Here is a 24,489-nt window from a genome sequence, read left to right on the forward strand (position 1 = left end):
TGCAGAACCATCCACGATCACTGAACGACGGTACACACACAATAGATAGGGAATGATCGTTGCGCAATCAGATCCGCCGGGACGGTCGTTCGTTTCCAGCGAGAATCCTCGTTCATCTGCGTCATTGTGTATTTTTTTGTTAACGATTATCAGACGAGCGGTCATTCGTTTTCACCGGTAATTATTGCACGTGTGTACGCAGCTTAACAAGTATGCCATAAGAGTTGGTCTTTTAACTGTAAGCACTGTAAGCACACAATACATCTGCACAATACATTGTATATATATTTACATTTCCATTAATGTGTAGATGTAATTAGTAAATAGAAACATAATTTTTAAAGTGAATATTCACCTAGTTTATTCTCAAACCCATATTCCGTTATAACTGATTTAACTGCTTTAGAGGAGAAAATAAACCAATAGCAGGAGGAGATCAAAAAGCACAGGTTCATAAAATGGATAAACCAGTCTTCAGATACATCCTCAGCTGCATACACAAGTCAGATGATTGTTGCCTGGGATAAATGTGGTGCTTGTCTTGGATGAAAATCTAGCATGTGTGCACATAATTTGGGAATGACCACTGTGCTTTCCTTTGGAGGAGAGCACAATGGGGTGCCGTTCGCTCATCCTCCCCCCTCAGAACAGAACGGCACTGGATGTACAATGCACATTCATTCATCTGTCACTGGAAACCATCACCAAACACTGTTTCCAGCAACACTAATTTGACGTCTGGACAGGGCTTTTCAATACAGGAAAGAAATAACCCCACGAAATCTTACTACTAAATAAGACTAGCAGGCACGGAGAGGCACTGCAAATATAGAGCTGTAAGAATATAGTTACCAGCACAGGAAACACTAATTTTCTGGCGAAATTGATGAAACCGGGTACAACCTAGCCACAATAAACAGTTCCATTCTGAGTATAAGTCCACTTTAATGATATCTGTCGGCAAAATCTACCCCAACCACTGGCTGCACTATCCTTAATACATGAACATATGCACTGGTATATGCAAGCACAGGGATCTGAGTATGATGGCCATCTTATACATATCAAATAATATTCTGTATATTCATAAACAACCATGCAGCACTCTACTAGAGAGCTTTGCTGGTTGTTCCAAGACGGAGTTCTGCCCACATGTGAATGTTGCTTGAGAGCGCTAATAATATTCATGAAAGTCACTTCTATTACACCACACATCATTTCCCTAGCTACCTGCTGTTATATTATTAAATATATTTTCTGTCCATTTACACTGATCATTCTTGTTCTTTCCTGAGTGTTGTCATTACACCACCAATATGCTTTACTAAGGTGTAATTTGCCTATATGTTAGTGGTAAATATGAGCAAATATCTGCACTTTGCAGTGAAGGTCTCTAGAAATTTATGCAACTAAATGAAAAGCACATTTAATTTTCAGCATTTTGTTACTTCCAATAATTCAAACAAGGACAGTATTTCTCATCCTGAATATTACCAGGAAACAAGTATTTTAAGGACAATGTGTACTAAGTCAACTGAATATAATATAGTCAACTTTACATTTTACCCCCAATACTTTGCTATAGAGGAGCAAGGACTGAATTTAGTGGATACTTCTGTCTAGGTTTATGGGGAAAAGGATAGTGATCCCTATATTAGCCTTGATTTATCAATATTTTCTGTGTATTTAGCATATATACACTCGACTTCATACAATGGGCCTGATTTATAAAAGCTCTCCAAGGGTGGGAAAGATACACTTTTATCAATGAAGCTGGGTGATCCAGCAAACCTGGAATGGATCTGGTTCAGGATTGAAAACATTTGCTAACAAACCGCAAATGACTTAAGAAATCTATTCCAGGTTTGCTGGATTGCCCAGCTTCACTGATATTTGTATTTTCCCCTCAGCCTTGGAGAGTTTTAATAAATCAGGCCCAATATATTATAATGCTCAAAAATCACTATAAAGTTTGCGATATCAGTTCATACTTTGCTGTTAAAAACTAGGACAAGTATTGGCCAATCAATCAGGCTTAAAAATCACTAAAATATCCAAGGGGTCACTGTAAAAAGCAGTGAGTATGACATTCAGCAATTAGATAATCACTGCTTTTGAAAACACATGGACCTGGAAGATTTTACCCCCACTTTGAGTGCAGGAAAGGGGCTATTGGGGGTGCAGTTCTTGGGCATATACCTATGTTAACAGGTGATGATTATTGTACAGCCCCCCTTGATTTCTGATACCCCGGTGATGATGGTATAGGGATTATTAAAAGCTGTTTCCTATTACAGGAAGAAAATAGAGAAAAGACCAGGGTTTGAGAAGAAATCTAGGTTATAGATTGATATACCCTTTAACTACTTAAAAGGCAAAGTTTAGGTTTAAGTTTATATCAATGGGGTAGCATGGTGGTCGTTATTCTTGTCCTAGATGGGTCATTGGTTTAAATACCCATAAGGACATTATTTGCATAATGATTGCATATTACTGCCATGTTTGCTGGAGTTTCCTCCAAGGTCTACTACTAGTATATTATGTGGTGCCTTACCAAACTGGAACTATAGTGTGTTAGGGATATTAATCATTGAGCTGCTTCGGGGCCATGGACTGTAAAATATGCAATGTGTAAAAAATTGTAAACAAAAAGTATATGTAAAGCCAAAACAATAAGTTTATAGATGGTTAAGAGGATCATTAGAACATCTGAATGGCACCCCAGCTGACGTCTTACGTTTAAGGAGTAGTAGGAAAGGGAAAATCTTCCAAATGGGCAATTGAGATACAAAAAACTGTCATGGGTTTTTAACCTCAACTAAAAATAGCTTGGGATGTAAACTCTGCTAATGTGTTTCAAAAGGAAACCCATTTCTCAAAAAGATAAAATTAATTATTCTTTTATTCTAAAAAGCCAAAAGCATGATTAGCTTTTGCATTGTTGTCAGGGGACAGAAGAGAACATGGCACACCCCAAACAGAAAGGTGTTTATACAGTTGAGAGACAGGCATGTCTGTTGTTTGCACAGATAAGCAGGGCCCCAGCGAACAATTAAACCTTTCAATAAATAATCTGTAAGCACATTCCTTTGATTTACTGTTATTTGATACAGCAGTTAGTTTCAATGGAGCAGTTAATATTGATCATGTTAAGCACTGCAGACAAACATGAAGCACTTGGAGAACTCCATGGATTACTGCTCTTTATTCTGTCTGTCTTTCAGGTTACTTGTAATGGCTGGGAAATTTAAAGTCAATAACTTCAATTAGTGTTATATGCCCTTCAAAATACAAACATGAAATGTTCCTGCTTTTGAAAGTAATTATGTCCGAATATTGCCATACTTATTTGTATAAGGACAATCGTGTTCTATATAAAATAGGCATGTGATCATTTTCTTGTCTATTAATGCCATCGATCTACACCAGACAGCCGTCATATTGACCAGTGGTCGCCAACTTTTGGAGCTCATGGACCACCAAATTTACGGACTCCAGAGCGCGCCTGCTTGGGGAGCTGTGTGTCACTCATGATGCTAGAACCCGCTCACTCTCCTAGAAACACAACTCGCCCAGGGCCCTGAGCCTGTGATCCATACGGGAAACATGGTCCGTGGCTCTGGCCGGTTTGCCCCCCCAGCAGGGTCCTTCTCCTGACCCCTCTGGGGGGCGAACCGACCAGAGACGAGGACCACCAAAATTTTCTCGTGGACCACAGTAACTTTTGGAAGCCATTTTGGACATTTCTGGCTAATTTTTGTTCCCCTTCCAAAAGCATACAACTTATGAACACAAACTGCTAACCCAATACATATAGTTGAATATTTTTTCTACAGAGTAAAGGCAGCACACATAGATTATACAGATTGTCAAGTATGTATCTATAGTTTATTAGAATTTGAAACCATACCGATGAATTTGAGCTTTCTATACACCTTAAAGTGAAACTGTTGTGGATATAGCCAATAAAGTATTTATACTTTGGGGGTGTGGCAAGGGTGTGATCTTGGCTAATATTCTAGGTAGGTATATATTGTGAGTAGGTTCTATTAAATTCCTATAACATACAATAAAAGCATAGGATATATATATATATATATATATATATATGATAAAGTTACAGGCTATTTTGTCGCGGCCTCCCCACAGATGGTGGGGGAGGCACAGAGTAGGTTGGGGACTTCTTGTCCTGTCCCGCGGAACTCCTAATACAGCACCACCGTCTGGTGATTTTTTTCCTTCCCTCTTTTAATGTTTCCACAGGACAAGAACTTACCACCTCTGACCCTCTTCATTCTTTCTTTGATTTACATGTTGAGTGCACATTGAACCTAACTTCCTGTGATCCCTAAGTCCCCTGAAGAAGCCAATAAGGGTGAAACAGGTCGGGACAACATATTAAATCACGAATATTCAAGCACTCCTTATCCTAGAACCATCAGTGTAAAGATTATCAGTCCCCAACCTACTCTGTGCCTCCCCCACTATCTGTGGGGAGGCCGGGACTAAACCGTCTGTAACTATATGTATCTCCTATGTTTTTATTATTATATGAATTTAATATAACCTACTCACAATATATAACTACTTATTGCCGATAAAACCCCTGCTTTCTGTCTTCTTTTCTTTTGTATACCTATTGTACAATTGGGGTTGGCAACACCAAATACTAATATTGATTTCATTTGAGGCTGGCTAATTCCCACACCAATTGATTTCTAAAATAAATATATGTTTTATTCCAAGCAGTGTAATTTCCTGTATTTGACTTTGTACTGTAGCCTGCATTGGTTAATACCAACTGTACAACAGAAGCAGCACAAAGAACCAGCCAGTTGTGCTGCAGCGCAAGAAGAATATTGAACAAGAAAGCAAAGAGACAAAAACAAGAGCTGAGGGACAACACCTGTAAGCAGTCTGAATGAAGGTCTCCTGCCTTGCCAGGCTGAACTGTGCTGTATGGCAGTGTTTTGTAAATCACAGATCTGGATAGACAAAAATCAGCAGATTCTCTAACACAGGGCGTCATACTCTGGCCCACGGGCCAAATCTGTCCCTCAAGGTCCTTATTTTGCCCCCCCAAAGAATTCCGAAAATGAACCACATCTGGCCCGTCCGCGTTTTCACCTCACATCATCATTTTCAATACATGCAATGCATAGACATTATTCCTGTACACCCATCATGTGACACAAAACCTACGCAATGATCACATGGAGCTTGACTACCAGGGGTATTGTGTTTGTTTTAATCCATTAGAGACTGCATAGTGTCAGACAAACTTGTGATGTGAGAGGAAGAACAACACACAGCCTGCATAGATAGATAGAAATTAGTCTTTTCAACCCTAAAGTGTGTGTAGAGGGGTTTGTTTTTGTTAGTTATGGATGAAGTAGTAAACTTCCTCAACTTTTTCAATAAATTTCAAGTTTTGCCCCTGACTTGGTCTAAGCTTTTAATTTCGGCCCTCTGTGTATTTGAGTTTGACCCCCCTGGTCTAACAAATAAAATAGCTATCCTATATGTAATTCAGTTGTAGATTTAGCTTTGCCTGGGGTTGAGCCTTGTGTTACAAATGTGGGGATATACCTAAAGGGCAATGACACAATTTTTTAATAAACTATAAACATATACATTAAGTTTTATTAATTCTGGTTATGCACCAACAAGTTTAAATAGCTTATCAGAGCCATAGCTATTAAAACAATTTGGGTACAAGGTACGTAATTCACAATACAGAGCTCATCTTCTATTCATTATTTCCATAAAAGTAAACTACTAATTGTAATTTGGTCACTCCTTCTGTATAACATTGTATCTAGCATAAAGGAAAAGACTGCCATATAAAATTATATACATCCAATATTTCAATGAAGACACTGTTAATGGAAATTATTTTGTCTGTTTTATGACTGTTCATACACAGGAGAGAATTTAATGATATCATGAAATAAAGGGCACCGTGTCACCTGCAGAATCTTTTTCTACCCTAGGCTATGATTCTGTGGGGTCTTACTATAAACTCAAGTGTGTACAAAGCTTAAATATTGTTAACTCTTCTACATAAATCATACACTGCAACGCTTTTTTCTTCTTCAGGGTAAAGAGGTCCTTTGAGAACGAAGAACCAACTTGCCTCCTGACCTAGAGTGAACTTTAATCAGTTTTAATCACAGTTGTAAGACTGATCTGGAGGCTTTTCGCTGTAGCTGAACTTCTGACTCGCATGATGTACAAAAGAAGTGCTGAGAACCACACACATGGGCCATCATACATCCACTTTTCATCCCACTGTTCAATGTAATGATACTAATTCTTCTAGATACCTAAGATCTTGAAAGGACCTTCTGTGTTGTGCAAACTTGTGGGACATATGGTAATACTTATATACATTTATCAGTGCATAACTGAGCAATATATGGACATTTGGCTTAAGATTGCAGATTAGATATTGGATATATGATTGTGGCTGGAACTAGCTGGTGCAGCCAGGTTCCACATTTTGGAATTGTTTGGACCACATTGAGGTTGCTCCACACTTATCTTTCAGGGTCTACATATCTTATCTGTCAGATTCATGTAGAGTTTATGTGCTGCCTATATGGTTTTTTAATAGACTAGGGAATTATGGGTTAGGGTTGTTTTTAATAAAAGTAGATAGACACGTGATTATATAAACTTTTGGTTATATATACTTGAAGTACTTTTTCTTTTTTATTCTGGTCCCCCGATTCAAAACTGCAAGCTTCTATCAGCCATCTGAGTATGCAAAATCAAACATTTGGGCCTGTGACCTCTAACGTAATTTTAAACAGACCTATTTTACCCTACATGACGGAAGCAACAGCTTTATATAATGAACCTTTCTGGTTCTTGACTGCTTGCCTGTGTTTGAGACCCAGCTGCCCACCTTTTCTGATCTGTTTGTAGTGTTATTTTGCTGAAGATCCATGTAGTTTCTCTGGAAGGGGTAGTGCTTAACCACTTCCATAGACCTGAGTTTTGTAGCCTTCCCAACAGCTTTAGCAAGCTTTTGAAAGTGTTTGGAAGGACAACAGATGACCCATGTTCCTTTTGCAACATTTGGCAAAGTACCAGCAACTACTTACTATAGCTTTTCAACAAGCACTGATAAATGAATGTCAGTACCTCCTCCTTGCTACCTGAGAAATGAGCACCTGAGATCTGTTCACCATGTCGTTGTCTACCACCATCCCAACTTAGCCTTGTAGGAGAAGCAGCTGAAGATTCCTTTTACCCATGCTGTGTTTTAAGGGGGAGGGGGCTTCCTGCTATTCCGCTCAGGCTGTTTATAAAAGGAAACTTATTATTATTTTACTGATACTATGGCCCTGATTTATTAAAGTTCTCCAAGGCTGGAGAGGATACACTTTCAGCAGTGAAGCTGAGTAATCCAGGAAACCCAGAATTGATTTTCTAAAAGTCATTAGCTTTTTTTTAGCAAATGTTTTCAATCCTGGACCAGAACCATTCCAGGTTTGCTGGATCACCCAGCTTCACTGATGAAAGTGTATCCAGCCTTGGGGAACTGTAATAAATCAGGGAACATGTATAGGAGGAAGTTGATGACTATTTGTACCTGCACTGTGTATCTGCTTCTATGACAGCAGTTGTTTTTCATATACGGTATGTTTGTAAGCCGTAGATGGCCACTATTCCACTGATACAATTCATGACAGCTGTCACTTATATACAGTAGGGATGGAATAGTACACCTTCCCAATATGTTTATGAAAGGTTACTGCCTGCTGTTTTAGCCATATCATGTTGGAGAAGTAGCGGTCTACTCCTCCTAATGATGTGTATTAAAGTCATCTACCAGCCATTGCCCCCATACTGTATATCAGTCAATGCCTATTCCGTTAACTAATACGATGTATAGGAGGTGGCTACCTTCTATCACACTGATGCTGTGGTATGCCAAATGCTTCCATCCATACTTTGTATAAGTGATAGTGCCTACTTTCTCTACCCATAGAGGCAGCTGACTACTTCTTCTGCCTATAATTTGTAATGTGGTTTTGGACAACATCAACATATGCACAGGTCAAGAAAACTTTGATAATCACAACAGACCCCCCCAAAACATTAACCGTACTCTTATTTCCTTTAATCTGCAAAAGGACAAAGACACAAATGAAATCATACTTCTTGCAATTAAAGCCATCCCGATCTGACAAATTATTAAATAATTATCTTTCCCTTTAAGAAGTCTCTTCTGTAACCCATGGAAATGCAGATCTAGATTAAAACATCAGGAACTAAATTTTCACTCTTATTCATTTCCATTTCAGTTAATTATAGCCTGGAGCTTTGTAGCAGTCCAGGCTCTAGTCTTTTGAAGCCTGCAATGGCCTACAGAAAAGCGGCTTTTCACAAGTGCAGACTTTGATGAAAAAAATAAAGGTGATTCGGCTTGCAGTTTTAATGGTTTAATTTGACAAGCGATTGCCGTAAAACGCTGTTTTGATGCAGGACCCAAAGATCCTTGAGAGGGAGGACTAATATGTTAAATGGGACAGAAGTAAATGCAGCACAAGCAAATTTTGAAAGTCCTTATCTTTTGTAAGGCATATATATCCTGAAGGTCAAATCATGTAGCTATTAAGAAGAAAAAGTAACAGCCTCCAGATTTGCTAATATCACAGCTCATCCCAGGTGGAAGAAGCAAATTCTTTACCATACTTACAAAACCCCAATGAACTAGAATACTACAGAGCTACATATCACCATTTAAAGAAAACCTTAAAGCATTCAATGTAGTTAAAACCTTTAGAATAAATCTTGCCAAATTCAAAGCTGGCAGTTGTAAGTAAAGAATATTATTGGCAATATATATGGCAAATATACGCGGGTTAGCAAAGTTTCTCTTATTGAATACCACCCCTTATCAATTCCATTCACTTAAACCCCAAAAAAGTAATATTTACATAGCTAATTTACATATTTTAATTGAATTCACTGAGTTTTAAATCTTATTTGATGCTTTTTTTCTACAACATTGATAACAGAAAACTATGTTTTTTTATAGGATGCAGCTTATAAAAACTTAAATATGTGCAGAAATGCTAATACTGCAAAAAAAGTGATCAAGCTGCATGTATATATTTTAGGTAACACGCCCCAATGTTTGAAGGGTGTATACTATGCTGTGATAATAACCTAATGCTGCAAATACACCAGACTGGCAATTGCCTGCTCTTGTGGCCCAAATGTCTCTAAAATAATTTTTTTACAGATTACCACTTTTTATAAGTAACTTTGCTGTATGTAGTACAGTCAATTTATATATATATATATATATATATATATACATACACAATGTGCTGTGTTCCTATTGAGAGCACAGCATGTTTATGTCTTATTCATAAACCAGTATATTGAAATACTGAAAATGATTCACTTTAAACTTGTCATTATACAGGCATAAGGTACAAATAATTTACGTTTACCTACCTATCTCTTAATGCCTAATGTACTTTTAAAAAATCCATCTCTAAAGCTTCCATCTGATTCCATCAGAACAGATACCTTATTTTAGAAAAAAGGTGATTTACACAAGTTGCCTCTAGTTAGCCATTGTATCCCTATAAACATGACTTTAACTCTCTATATCACCAAGTTTAACTCAGGGGACTATAGTATGCTTAAAAAAATAACACTTCTCTGTAGTTATTGCTTTTTTGTTATTTTGTGTTATTTCTTTAGTAAAAAAAAAAAAGAAGATTATACACAGCATAAATACGCAGTTTCAAAGGCACTGTTATACTACATAATTTAATATTGCGATCTATACGCAATATACAGCCTCGCAAGATTTGTACGCCTTAAGCTGTTTGATGTTGGCTTTCTTGGCGTAATAGGTATTTATCGCATTAGGGATGCAGATTTCCTGATCCATAACTGGTTTTAAATATATAAAATATAAGTATCATATATTTCTTTGTATCTCTGGGCAAGACCAACAGCATTTTATCCAGGGTTATTGGTTTACGACACACACTGGCTACCAAAACATGCAAATATATCTAATATGAGCAATGTATTGCATATACTTGCTTATATAAAACACTTTTAAACAAAGAATTGCAATTGTGCTCACTGTGTTTCTACATGCTTAAAACCAAATTTAGCATACAAAGAATCCCAGTTCATTTAAGGTCTGGAAGGGTTTTTCTCCCCATATTTCTGACCTTACTCAAAATCAATACAGTGGGTGGGGAAGGCAAATTAATAATGGAGGTTGCAAATGTTTTTACAATCTGTAGTATCTGGAGATTCAAACGTACGTTTCTGCTGTTATTTATAATAAACACAATGTCCATTACATTATATACCGAAGAAAAAAAAAAAAACAACAACCCTTCCCATATTTTTAAAAGCTATCAGCCCAAAGTTAACACACAAAAAAATCGTATGATCGATAGCTACCACAGCTGTAGCATTAGTGAGCAAAAAAATTTCTAACCATTATTTTCTGCAACAAAAAATAACTACAGGTATAAATCTCTGCTTCACGGCATAATAAAAGAATATAAAGGATAACAGGGTGAGTGTAAAAACACCTCTTAAAAGCCCAGCATCCATAGTAAAAGTTTACTTTAAATTCCACCGTGCTCCTACAAGAGCTGTGCATTTTGAATTCACCATAACTTTTAAAGACTCTGTGCTATAAAATAAATATGTCAATTTTTCACTACAGGAAAAAGAATAGGTTCCTATGTCCTACCTATACAACTAAAACACCAGTCCAAACTATCCCGGGGTAATTAGAAAACCATACTAAGAGAACAGCCTAACAAGATTATTGTATTCTTTAAAAATGCCATGATAATGTTTACACCAGACCTGCAAGGCACATGCAGAAATAGATTATTTTTTAAAAAAAGCTCTGTAGAATTACTAATATAAGACCGAATGAAACACAACATATTTTTGTTTTATCTATAAGCCTGGGTACAAGCAAAAAAAAGCATACCACATATGGGGATAACTAATGAATTATTTTCATTCCCATATAAACATATCACAAAGCTATGACTTTAAAACAACGGGTACATCTAAAATAATATTACACACAGCAGATTTATATTTTCTCTTGTTTAAAATTTTTACCCTTACGACCATTTCTGCGAGCCCTAATTATTGTTAAAATAAAGCACCTAAATGACACAATTCTCCCAATATTAAATATATAATATCTAGAAGTGTAAATGTTTTAAAGATCACACATCAAAGTGTGCTGTGTAAAAGTTTATTTATACAAAACAGACATCTGCATAATATTTGTAAATGGCTCTATATGTGCAAAAGAAATAAAAAGCGCGATATGAGTGGGTTAACGCCTTTTAAACTGAGTTTTGTGTGCCTTTTTCTTTTGCCATGGATTTAATGCTTGGACAGGGTCCAAAACAATTGCACAAGCCAAATTTCCCTGAAAAAAGTCTGTTTATATACTCTCTTTCACGAAAGCACTAGAAAATAATTTATGTAGAGGCCAGATTTATAAAACAGCAAGGGAGTGGTGTGGAGGAGGAGGCAGCACACACATTGAAATGCAATCACACATTAAAAATAGGTAGTTTGATAACATAATCAGAGGGCAATAGGCTTTGCAGACATTCCAAAGCTTCTGAAGGCAACTTTACAAAAGTCTGAAAGGAAACAATATCCTATGCTATCATTTAGCTTCCTGATGTCATGAGGACGACTGATATGCTCAATACTTTCACTGTTTATATAAACACATTTCATGTTTACCTTGATTAAAGCCCAACGCGCCAACATCCTTTAAGATTAAAAAGTATAAAACACAAACATAGCGAACGAGTGTCCTTTGAATGACCAGCACAAGAAAACATTCTACCCTAAAACGTATTATATGGAAGAGTACAAACATACCGGTTTTTTAAGACTTCCTATAATCTAATAGAAATGATGGCTCATGTTATCTTTGGCAAAGAGTAACATATATTACAGATTTTTTTGTTGTTTTTGCTATTTGATTCTAATCAAAGAAAAAGGATTGCAGACATGTGGGAACCATGTTGCCATTGTTAATTGCAAGTAGGAGAAATATGCTATGGTGGGCGCTTAGAGTCACAATTTTGTTTTATGATCGCACATTTACAGGAGAGGAACACAATTTCATTTAGGGGTACAGAACACAGAGTGCTCATAAAACAGAAAGGAAAAAAAAAGGAAACAACATAATTGAAGGAGCAATCCACAGCCGAGGTGTCGAACACTGTGTTAAAACCACTGTGATAAACAGCCTGACAATTTATCTAAATCAGTGTCACAGCAAAGCAGCATCCTGCAGGCTCTTTTTTTAAGAGCGGTGAATGGCTTGTGCAGTTCTAGGGCCTTTGGGCATTTCTCAAAAACTGGAAGCCAGGGTGCTAAAGCCTTACTACTGTTTACAATGTATGTGCTCCCCAGCACCATGTCATGATCAGATAACGGCACTTTGCAAACCACAAGCATAAGGCTTCTCCTCCTTCACAAACCTCCTACTGTAGATGTAAAACCACTGACTGTATCTTGGGGCATGCTTGTAATTGATGGCTGAACACTGGAAGTGTCCAGCAGCCGGGGTTATTTAGCAAAGCAGAAACTTTTAAAGTCAGGGCAAAGCAAATTTAAAGGTGCTAAGGTCACACTCAAGAATTATGGCTTGCAAATAGCCAACAGTAGTAAAGGCAAATATAGTTCACTTGTTATCCTTTCATTACCATCAAGCATGAAATATACAAGCAAAACAAAATAAACATTTTTTAGCTGTTTTTTTTTTAAATAAAAACACTTCTTTCTCCAACTGTTAGCATTTCTTATTTAAAATGAGTGAACTATGTTACATAAATGTAAATAAAATGTTCTTTCACTCACAGGTATGGATATATATTTAAAAGAATGATAAAAGCAGAACATACTTCTAATAGGATAGGTGTAACAAACATAGACTGCCACTGTCTTCTTATCTCTAACTACAACCAATACTAATAAATACCCTTTACAATAAAAACACAACACAAACAAATAGCCAGGTGTGTATAACATTCACTGCTATGGTCTTTTTACCTTTAACTACAACTAATAATAAATTAACCTATACAATAAAACAGAACACTTCTAATAGCTTAGGTGTGCAAAACATAGACTGCATTGGCCTTTTAGCTATAATTACAACTTATAATAATAAACCGAACACACTTTTAACATGCTGAGTGTGCAAAACATAGACTGCACTGGCTCTTTTTGTACAACTACAACTTAGAATAATAACAAAAAAAACAACACAGTTGTAATATTCTAAGTGTGTAACAGACTGCACTGACATTTTATCTATAACAGCAATTAATACTAATAAAACGCCTATATGATAAAAACAGAACATTTCTAATATGCTAGGTGTGCAAAACATTGATTGTCACCATCTTCTTTTTTATAACTATAACTAATAGTATTAGATCAACATATACAAAAAAGGTTTGCATGTAAACATGCGCTATCTTCCTATTTATAACTAATACTAATAAAAAATTTACAACAAAAACACAACACACTTTTAAAATAATAGGTGTGTAAATATAGACTGTCACTGTCTGACTATCAATAACTACAACTAAAACTAATAAATCAGCTTAAACAATAAAAACAGCACACTTTTAAATAATTGGTATGTAAGCACACTGCCAATGTCTTCCTACTTATAACAACAACAACTACAACGAAAAAAATCAACCTATACCAAAAAACACAACACACATTTTAAATGCTAGGTGTAAAAAAAAATAAACAGTGCCATTTTCTTATCAATAATTTCAAGTAACAATAATAAATCAACCTACACAATAAAAACAGAATACACTTTTAAAATGCTAGGTGTGTAAAAGCAAACAACACTGTCATCTGCAACTAACACTATCAATAATAAATCAACTTATACAATAAAAACAGAATGCACTTTGAAAATACTAGGTGTGTAAGCATGGACAGCACTGTCATCTATATCCATAATTATTAATAATAAATCAATCTATAAAATAAAAACACAACACATTTCACATTCTAGGTGTGAAACATAGAATGTCTCCTTATCTATAACTACAATAACAATAATAAATCAATCTATAAAATAAAAACACAACACATTTCACATTCTAGGTGTGTAACACAGAATGTCTACTTATCTATACCTACAATACCAATAATAAATCAATATATAAAATAAAAACACAACACATTTCACATTCTAGGTGTGAAACATAGAATGTCTCCTTATCTATAACTACAATAACAATAATAAATCAATCTTTACGATAAAAACACGACACATTTTAAATTCTAGGTGTGAAACAAAGAATGTCTCCTTATCTATAACTACAATTAAGAATAATAAATCAATCTATACAATACAAACACATCACACTTGGGAAATGCTGGGTGTGTAACCTAAACTCCTTATCTGTAACTACAACTATCGATAAATCAATTTATACAATAAACACACACAACACACTTTTACAGTGTAACCTACACTTGCTTCTTATCTAAAACTACAACTAATCTAAATAAATCAAACACACCTCTGATATGCTAAGTGTATAAAACATCTTCTGCCACTGTATAAAATGCATTAAAAAGTAACCAAAATGGTAAAATATACCTAATAAATAAAGTGTTGATATTTATAAGTTTTATATCAGATGCATGAATCATAATATTTAGTGGAATGTAATAAAGCCAAAGTCAATATTGACACATAAATATAAATTGTTGTATCTAAAACTAAAACAAAAGTCTAGTAAGCAAAACAGAACCTAGGTGGCTGGGTCCAATAAAGGTCTATGATCTTGTACAGGGAATATTTGGGTGTACTTGTCATGGGTGCATGTTGTGAGCTGTCATTTTGGTGTTTGTATGGCATGCAGTGGGAATGGATGGAGCCAGGCTGGTAATGGACCTACATTGAGCACTGTGCCGGTGCTGGTGCTGCCATTCTGTCTGTCCCAATCCGCTGAAACATGCTTTGAGAGCTTTTTCCTGGAGCATACAAGAAGATGGGCTTGCAGTGTAGAAATCCAGCATTTGCCCAGGGCTGACTGCTAGAACATCCATACAGTCAAACATGATTCCCCCCCTATACCAGATGCCTGGAAAAGTGCTTTTCCTTTAGGTGCACAGGGAAGTGGCATGTAAAAGTACACCCAACTCCATCAAACTCTGCCCCCTTTTTTTTCTGTTTTTGGCACGTAGGCTGTTGGTCTATTTCCCAGAGCAGAATCATGAATTATGACAGACAACACAGCTAAAAGCCTGTAATTGATCCAAATGATCATTTACTATTTTCCAAGCTTCCCAGCCATTCCAGCTGAGAAAGGAGAGGAGGGGGGATGAAGAAATCCAAGCTGTCAGCTAAAGCTTCTCTACATTGCTGATGGTGCTTGCAGGCTGCTGTACCGCTTCGTTCGTTGTGCCAGCTCTCTGCCTGCAAGTGAGCTGAAAGTCTGCAGAAATAAGGACATTTATTCCATCTAGCAATCGCTTTCCCCCCTTCTCCTGCGAATAGATCCTTCTGCTTTTGAACAGCTCACTTCCTACTACTTGTGTCACCCAGAATGAAAGATTGGATTGCCTAATATATGCGAGTGAACTCTCCATGAACCCTTCCCAGGCTGCTAACCTTCAAATGACCCAAACCAGTCTGACATCACCAACTCCCAGGATTCTCACACAGCTTAAAGACTAGCAGCAGCACAGGCAGACTCATACACTGCTTGCTAAATCATCAGCTTTATCATGGCTTCTTCTTCTTCTTGGATCCACATTTGTGAGCAGGAAGATAACAGGAAAACCTGCACCCTGGCTTCATGTGTCAATCCTGACCTGTCAGGAGGTTTAGCCTGCTTGCATTGTGTGCTCTGAGCAACACAAAAACAGTTTCCAGTGGATCTGATTTTTATTTAGCTTCTTTTCTTCACATTTTACATGGGATTGGAAAGGCTTGTTATGTATGTTGTGTATCTTTGCTGGCTGATGCTTTGTTTGCAGGATATTGATTCTGAATAAAGTAGTTATGGAGAAGGAGTTAAACATTTTGCAAACAAGCGTCGCATAGGATCTGGCGATCCAGTCTCAGGATTCCAATGCACAGGCTGACAATGGCTAGGTGCTGACGGCTTCTTCCAACCACTGGAATGTATTCCATTCCTTCCATACAATGGTCACATGTTATTATTATTATTCATAGTAATATTAATAATAATAAACAGTATTTATATAGTGTCAACAAAATAGTTTGGTAATGAATAATGGGGAGTTGTTATTATTTTGGATTTGTATAGTGCCAACATAATACATACATATTACATAATAATAATACATACATATACATATATATATATATATATATATATATAAAATGAAATTTTAATAATACATTCATATATATATATATGTATATAATTTATTATTCTGGCACTATAAACATCCAAAACAATAATAACAACTCCCCATTTTTCATTAACAAACTATTTTGTTGGCACTATATACTGTTTATTATTATTAATATTAATAATAATAATAAACAGGTGACCATTGTATGGAAGGAATCTAATACATTCCAGTGGTTGGAAGAACTCGTTTATATATAGATATAAAGATAGATAAGATATATATACATAATAATAATAAAACTTTACAAACTCCAGTCATATCGAGCTGTCGCCCAAAGGGCCTCACAATCCAATGTCCCTACCATAGTCATATGTCAATTTTGGTGAAAGCCAATTAATGTAACCAAATATTTTTGGGATGTGGGAAGAAACATGCCAACATGGGGAGAACACACAAATTTAATGCAGCTAAATTCCTGGCCATGATTTAAATCTGGGATCCTGCTGCCACTGAACCAGCATAAGTGTTAACTGTTATTCAATTAGATTTCTGTTGTAAGAGTGAATTCAGTGACAGGAGAAAGAAGGAGCTGTGTACACACAATGCTGTTCAGTTCTGTGGGGAGGGGAGGACAAGCAAATGGCTCCCCGCTGTGTCCTCCTTCATCCCTGCTTAGTCATTCATTGATCTGCCAGGAGGCATAGGTGAAGAGGACAGCTGTGCACATGCTAGGTTTGTCCGAGACTATTGCAGCTATTTATTTATCAATCAGCATGTTCATAGCTCTATCCTTCAAGATAAAAAAAAATGAGAGGCCAGGGTTGAGCACAAGAAGTTACCTGGACTCGTCATGAGCTACAGAACAGTATTATTCATGTGTAGGTAATAAAAAAAAGGATTATCTGGAAGCCTTGGAAATAGGAATGAGGGTTCAATGTTGGGCGAATGTCCTAATATTAATATTATTATTATTATTATTAATAATAATAAACAGGATTTTTATAGCGCCAACATATTATGTAGCGCTGTACATTTAAAAGGGGTTGCAAATGACAAACAAATACAGACAGTGACACTGGAGGAGAGGACCCTGCCCCGAAGAGCTTACAATCTAGTAGGTGGGGGTCTTACCACCCCTTTGCTCTTGACTTTTAGGCATCCATTCAGATCTATAGGTTGCATTATTGCATATACTGTGGTACCATTTATTTTAATGCCAATGCAAAGCACTACCTCAATAACAGTAAAGATGGAAAAATGGTGTGTATCCAATTTATTGTTGTGTTGTGCATTGGCAGCTAAATGGATAGGCTGCCTTAATGTGAGCCACAACACATGTTCATACACTAAAACTCATGCACTGATTTGCGTCTTTAATCTCATGCTACTGAGCGATTTGCTGGCAATCATTTTCACTGAAACACATAATAAAGTCAGTTTACTAAAAAGTAATCACCAAGAGGGGGTTAAACATTCATCATTAAGGATTTTTAATTATCTGTGTAATTTAGCCTTTGGGTTCTGGGTTCTCCTATTCCCCCACTAACTGGTTGCTGCCATTAAGCTTCAGTGTTTGGCCTTTGGTTTTTATGTGGACAGAAGGAGGGACATTTTCTATTGGTTCTTCAGTGGTGGAGTCCTCTCAGTTCACAGGGACTATCAGGGACAGACCAGCATGGGCATATCTGTAGCACTGGCTTAATAGCCCGCCACATCTAAAAAATACCACTGGCAAGGGGCATAAATGAGTTCTAAGGGAAACCAGTACCAAATATATGCCATGCTGTTACCACTGATAACTATTAGAACTAGTTTCCTGGCTGTCACTGAATATTTGCTCAGTTTATCACCCCCCCAAAAAAAAACTGCACCCAGGTGTACTTGTATTTGGTCAGTAACTTAGAAATGGCTGAAGCTGATGCATTACAGCAGATGTGTCACAATTTGGCCCCCCAAAGGAATGTTTTTGGCCCCCAAATGAAATTCTTAATATGAATTGGAGCTGGCCCGCTGCTGCATTGAAATAGCGCAGCTACTACAATTCCCAGCATCACTCATGTCTATAGACCAGACGCCTCTCTGCCTATCCGTGGCCCTGCATTGGACTGTTTTATAGACGCAGGGAATTGTAGTAGCGGTGCTATTTCTCTATTATAGGCTTGGTCCAGATTGAATGTTAAGCAAAACCTCTTTGTTTCCATATGAAAAGGTTTTATGTCTAATGGGAAGGAAAAACTTCTTTAATTTTTTTCAATAAACTTCAAGTTTGGCCCACGACTTTGTCTAAGTTTTTAATTTTGGCCCACTGTGTATTTGAGTTTGACACCCCTGCATTACAGTAATGACAATGTTGTCACCGTGATAGAAAATGAAGGGAAATCTCCACAACGGGGCTGGCATGGCTGGTGTCCTAATTCAAGAACTAGCTCTAGCAGAGGTTATTTTATAGGTGAGATTATATTATTTCTGCACTTACCTTGACCATGTTTTTTTGTTTTCAGTACTTTGGGCAGTAATATGCTGTCCAGTATTCATACACACGTTTCCACAGATGTCACCCACAGCACCTGGGAATTACATCCTCCATGCTACTTTACAGGAGCTCCCTTTTAAACCAAAAGGCATTCTTTTTACTGTATGAGCCTACTTCTAATCCTCCCTTTTTATTGATCAACAGTAAGGACTGCATTGCAAGGAATGAATGAATGTTACATGGCACCCTGTGCATGGCCACCATGGGAGCCTGCAAGAGGGTGACAACACAGTGCTAAGGGGAGAATTATTTTTGCCACTACTGCACCATGAACAACAAATATCATGATGATGATTTTGTGTTCACAGTAAGTTTAGTTTAAGTCCACACTGACTTTTAAAAGCCTAAAATAGCTCATACAGCATTTTTTATGCATTTTAAAGCATTTATACCAACATTTTAAACTAGGATATGTGGCAAAGAAGGGATAGAATGTAGGAAAATGTCTCCAAAATATTAATGGGACATTTGGAGTATTTTTGAGCTTATTTGGTTGTTTAGAAGACATTTTTGGGCATTTTAACTCTTTCCAAACACTGCAGCATGTGTTTACTTTATAGCCCATCAAACATTGGGTGTTTAAATGCTCAGGTTTAACACAGTCCATGTAGACTAAGCCTAAGGTTACTGAAAAGGTTTCTGTGTATGCCATCTGCTAAAATAAAGTGACCGAGGTGTGTGCAAAACACAATACAATGTATATCTTAAAGTAAGGTAGAGTAGATTATATGGACATTATATGGATGTTCATATTAGAAGAAATACTAGACTTGCATGTTACAAAACACATCTCAGTGTATAATCTCACACACTCCTATACCGCCTATCTATAATAATTTAGAATTAACTAGGACTTAGTTAAAATTTTGATCCTTTATAACCAAAGCAACATTACCAATTTAATTCTTTCTAAATGACTCCCAGAAGTTTAATTTCACTTAATCATTAATATAAAAAACAGTAAATGGATTTTGTACATGCTGAAAAATGATAAAGGTAAAATAATAAATTGTCTGTTATACCACACGTTATAACTACATAAAAATGTATATACTTTTCCAGAATGTGTCATCAATTACTGTTCAATCCGTCCTCAAAAAATGACTGAAATAATGTTAAAAATATTTAATTCATGCCTCTGTTTTCTCTAAATTTAAATGGAATATTTAAAGGATTTAATAAGTGGTTTGGCATTTCCCTTCACCCAGACTTGTGAAAGAAATCTTCAGGCTGGACTGCTACATTTGGATTTAAATGCAGCTAATTATTAAAACATTTAAAGATTAGTTTTACATTTACAAACAAATGATTTAGCTGCTAAAAAAATTCTGCCCCTTCTTTTTGTGTCTTTTCACATGTTTGCATTGTTCTGTGTAATATTACCTATTATGTGTTTTATGAAATTCCATTCCAAGTAACTCACGAATTTCTCTATTTCTTTTCCCTTTTTTTTTCTCCTAAGATTTACCATCTGCAGTTTACAGATCGCTGTTATTGTTAGTCATTTAAAACTCAGGAATGATGTATCTTTTCTATTTATCACAAGCTATTTCCATGTAGTCCTTTGATTTCACACAGCAGCATTCACATCTAGTGTGGTACAATGTTTGCAGATAACCATTAATCCACAGTTCTGTCCTGATAAAGGGGCAGGCAGGGGTGAGAAGTCACATATGCCAAATTTAATCAGAGCTCAGTGCTTTTTCTTTATTAGAACAATAAGATGGCAAACAATCAAGGGCAGGCCGGCAGCAGCTTTGGTGCTAATATCACAGCACAGTTCGCCTATGGGGTGAGTCTTGTTGTGTGCTTGTATCCCCAATCACCCCCTCCTGCAGTCTCCTACAGCACAAGAGCCCACTGTTGAGGCATCGATGAAAGACATATTTTTTTTACTTGCTTCTACAGCATGGAATGGATGTACTCTTTAAAATAGTGCCTGCCACTTCAGAGAGCCATTTTCCAACACTTAACTTTGAAAATGACTGCTGCTTTTGTAGCATCTTTCAACTTTAAGCACTGTTCGTTATTACTGCTGTCCATGCTGATCTACACAGAATTGTGAATTATCAGATTTCTGTTGTACATATGACCAACATTGCTGTTTTTATATTTAAACTTTTACATTTCTCATCTCATTCATTTATTTTGTTTTTACTGTTTGTGCCAGCTGTGTGATGGTTAAGTTGTCCATAAATGGCCAAAAATGGTTCTAAGAAAGACATCTGCCCACACTTGCATAAATTGTCCAAATATTCTATCTATCTATCTATCTATCTATCTATCTATCTATCTATCTATCTATCCAAATCACAATTCTTGCTTTAAGAGAAACTAAACTGGAAACCGGCCAAAAAAAAACACTTACCTTTAATTCTGCAGGGCAGTCCGATCCATCCGGGGGTGTCTTGCATTGTGTCCCGCGTCGTCCTGGCATCCGTCCCGGAGCCAGCGCCCTGAGCGCCAACATTTTCTCCTCTTCTTCCGGGTTCTTCATCCTAAGTCATCCGACCCAGGCGCGAGATCAGCACCCAAGGGCCTCCCGGGACGCATGACGTAGGTATCCCGGAAGGCTCTGCGCTCCCAATCATTCATGCTGCACCCTATTTTTTAAAAAAGAAGGCTGTTGGAAACATTAGAATTTTTACTTGGGTTGTCTACCCTTCTATGTGAAGTGAAATTTCTGAGTTTAGGTACGCTTTAAGCTCGCAGCTATGGATCCTTTACTATGATTACCCCACTTGCAGATACATTTTGGAGGTGAAGCACTGTAGTATAAAGTTGGCATTGCTTTACCACAAGATAATTTGAAGGAAGAAGATTTCAACTGACTCAGGCCAATGTCCAGAGTTATCTATAGATGGCTAAAAGAGAACAACATCTGCCCATACTTCATACATGCATCAATCAGCCAAGTCTAAATACCACAATTCTTGCCTAAGCTGGCAATTTTAGATCCCTTCCTATCATTGTCCTACTTGCAGGTTGATTTAGAAATAATTTAGAAAGTGTGCCTATGTAATAACTAGGACCTCTAAGTTACTGAGATGCTCATATTGCTCTGTAGCACATAATTGCACATGATGTTTCATATTGAAAGCTTTGCTCTTCTTTGCCATCCAGCTTATAGGTAACCTATACTACTATAGACATTTTAATATTATAACAGTTCCCTCTAATGACCCAAGGGCCAAGCACAATAGCATGGAGCTGACATTGCTTATCACAAGATAGTTCAAGGGAGGAGGATTTCAGCTAGTAAGGCTAAAGTTGTGCATAATGGCCAAAAATGGTTTTAGGAATGACATCTGCCCATACTTGCATGAATTGGCCAGGTCTAAAGACCACAATTCTTGTCTAAGCTGGAATCAATGGATCCTTTACTATGATTGCCCCACATGCAGATGGATTTGCTTAAAAATTGGGTCTTTGTAATAATGTGTGTCTTTGTAAAAGGGAGGGAGTCTAACATCCCAAGGTTCTCATCATGCTCTGTAGCACATATGAGATGGTTTCATAATTGCACAGGATGCTCTAGATTAGAAGCATTGATCTTCTTTGCTATCCAGCTTATAGGCAAACTTAACTGCTATACATATGCGTAAAGTTATAACACTGCCCTCTAATCACCCATTGGCCAAACACTGTAGTATTGAGCTGACATTGCTTTATCACAAGAGAGTTTAGGAAAGAGGATTTCAGAAGAGCTAGAAACTTGAACTAGAAAAACTTATATTTAGCCTTTTCGGTGGAAGCGATTGTATTATACTGTTGTACCATACATAATTTGTGTTTTTCTGCTTCAATATTAACATTGTGCAAAATTCTGTTCTTATTAATGTGTCCCTAGACAGCTGGGTATGGTTGGATCACACCCCATAGTATGCTGGGAGTATAGTGAAAGGGTGGTGTCTCAGGGTGGCACAGAGCATCATGTTGCAGGTCTTTGATAGAAATAGGAATATTTTTTCTTACATGCAGCATCACTCCATTGGGACAATTAGGAGCTGTTGAGGTTGAGTAAAGTGAGTTTGCTACGATTGTGTTCTGTAATAATTTAAACATATATGATCCATTTTCCTCCTGCATGCATACCCCTAATACAATTCCACCTACTCACTATAGAAAAATGTTTTTGCATTAGTTAGTAAAAAAATTTAAAATCATTGACTAAAGTCTTGTTCACATGCCTTAGGCAATAAATGGTGCCCGACACATGTTTCTATAGCTTGCCAATCTTGTTCAGATAACTATTCAGGAATATTCAATAATATTAGATACGTTTTGAGGCACAAAAACATATTCAAATATGCTCCTCAACTAAAATAAATCTACTTTGTGTGCACCAAATGCTGTTGTAAACCCAAATACAGGTAGTCCTCGAGTTAAGGACTTTCGACATAGGGACGACTCCTAGATACGAACCCGGATTCCCTGCTTGCTCGTGTGCAGGACAGAGGCTTGATGGGAGGAGGAGGTGGTTGGCATGACTTGCAGAAGAAATCTTTTGCTAAATACAGCTGAGATTGTGGGTAATCTTAAGGCCTGAGCTCTTCTGCAGCCTCCTGTAACTCTTTAATGGCCAAGACAAACCCTGCAGTTGTTTCTTTTTGCATATTAAAGCACAGCTTGCCCAGAAGTTAATGAATGTCTAGGCTCCATAAAGTTTTTTTTTTCTTGTGATTAAATCACAGTGAGGATTTTATACAATAATTGACCCCATGCTGCCTAATATTATCTTGAGACAAACATCCGTCCTAATTGCATTTATTAAAATAATTTACCGGTTCCGACTTACAAATTCAACTTAAGAACAAACCTACAGTCCTTATCTCGTATGTAACCCGGGGACTATCTGTATTACCTTGTAAAAGTAGCAGTGACACCATACAATCCGTTGTTTTTAGACAATAGGTGTTTAGAACTCTAATATTAAGAGATAGTGCCTGATGTTGTTAAAGCTCTCCAAAGCTGGAGAGGATACACTTTCATCAGTGAAGCTGGGTGGTCCAGCAAACCTTGAACCCTGTAGGTTCTGCTCAAGCATTGTACAGCATAGCAATGAAGGTGCTGCTACTAAGGTAACAACTGGGTTTTCATGTCACTCGGTAAACACAAACTGGATTTATATTCTTTATGGTTATTAGGGAATATATTTGAATGGACGTTTTCATATCTGAATTCCAACAGTAAATTTACACTTAGTTTAAGTAAATGACCCGGGCAAAAAAATGTTTCCTAGCATGACAGTAAAATCAAGGGCTTTTTCAATCATCTGTCAATGGAAGCGATCATGAAAGATTGTTTCCAGCGACAATTATCTGGCTTCCATTGGACGTCTGTACTGGAATTCAGAATTCCAATAAATGGGTCAAGTTTTCCAATCATTTGGAATGCAAGATTAGTCTGACCTTCTGTATATAAAAATATTGGTAGCCCGAAAACACAAATCTACTTAAGCATCATGAAACAATTATAAATACATTTTAAACATTACAAATTCATTTTTTAATAAATTTTGGTTGGCCGGCTTAATA

The 24,489-nt window shown here is 36.8% G+C and overlaps 1 protein-coding gene across 2 annotated transcripts in view; it reads right to left on the reverse strand.

Moving 5' to 3' along the window:
* The window catches only part of RARB (retinoic acid receptor beta), a 400,124-nt gene that overhangs the window by 117,245 nt on the left and 258,390 nt on the right, over positions 1-24,489 (reverse strand). Inside the window, exon 1 of one of the 2 annotated variants that reach the window (XM_072412403.1) lies at positions 14,991-15,629. The exons of the other annotated variant lie outside the window; for it this stretch is intronic. Coding sequence (XP_072268504.1) covers positions 14,991-15,153 — 163 coding nt within the window. The 5' untranslated portion in view covers positions 15,154-15,629. Of the gene's footprint in view, positions 1-14,990; positions 15,630-24,489 lie in introns of those variants that run through there. 2 annotated transcript variants of the gene reach the window in all.

This window comes from Pyxicephalus adspersus, chromosome 5 (genome assembly GCF_032062135.1).
Source record: "Pyxicephalus adspersus chromosome 5, UCB_Pads_2.0, whole genome shotgun sequence".
Lineage (NCBI taxonomy): Eukaryota > Metazoa > Chordata > Amphibia > Anura > Pyxicephalidae > Pyxicephalus > Pyxicephalus adspersus.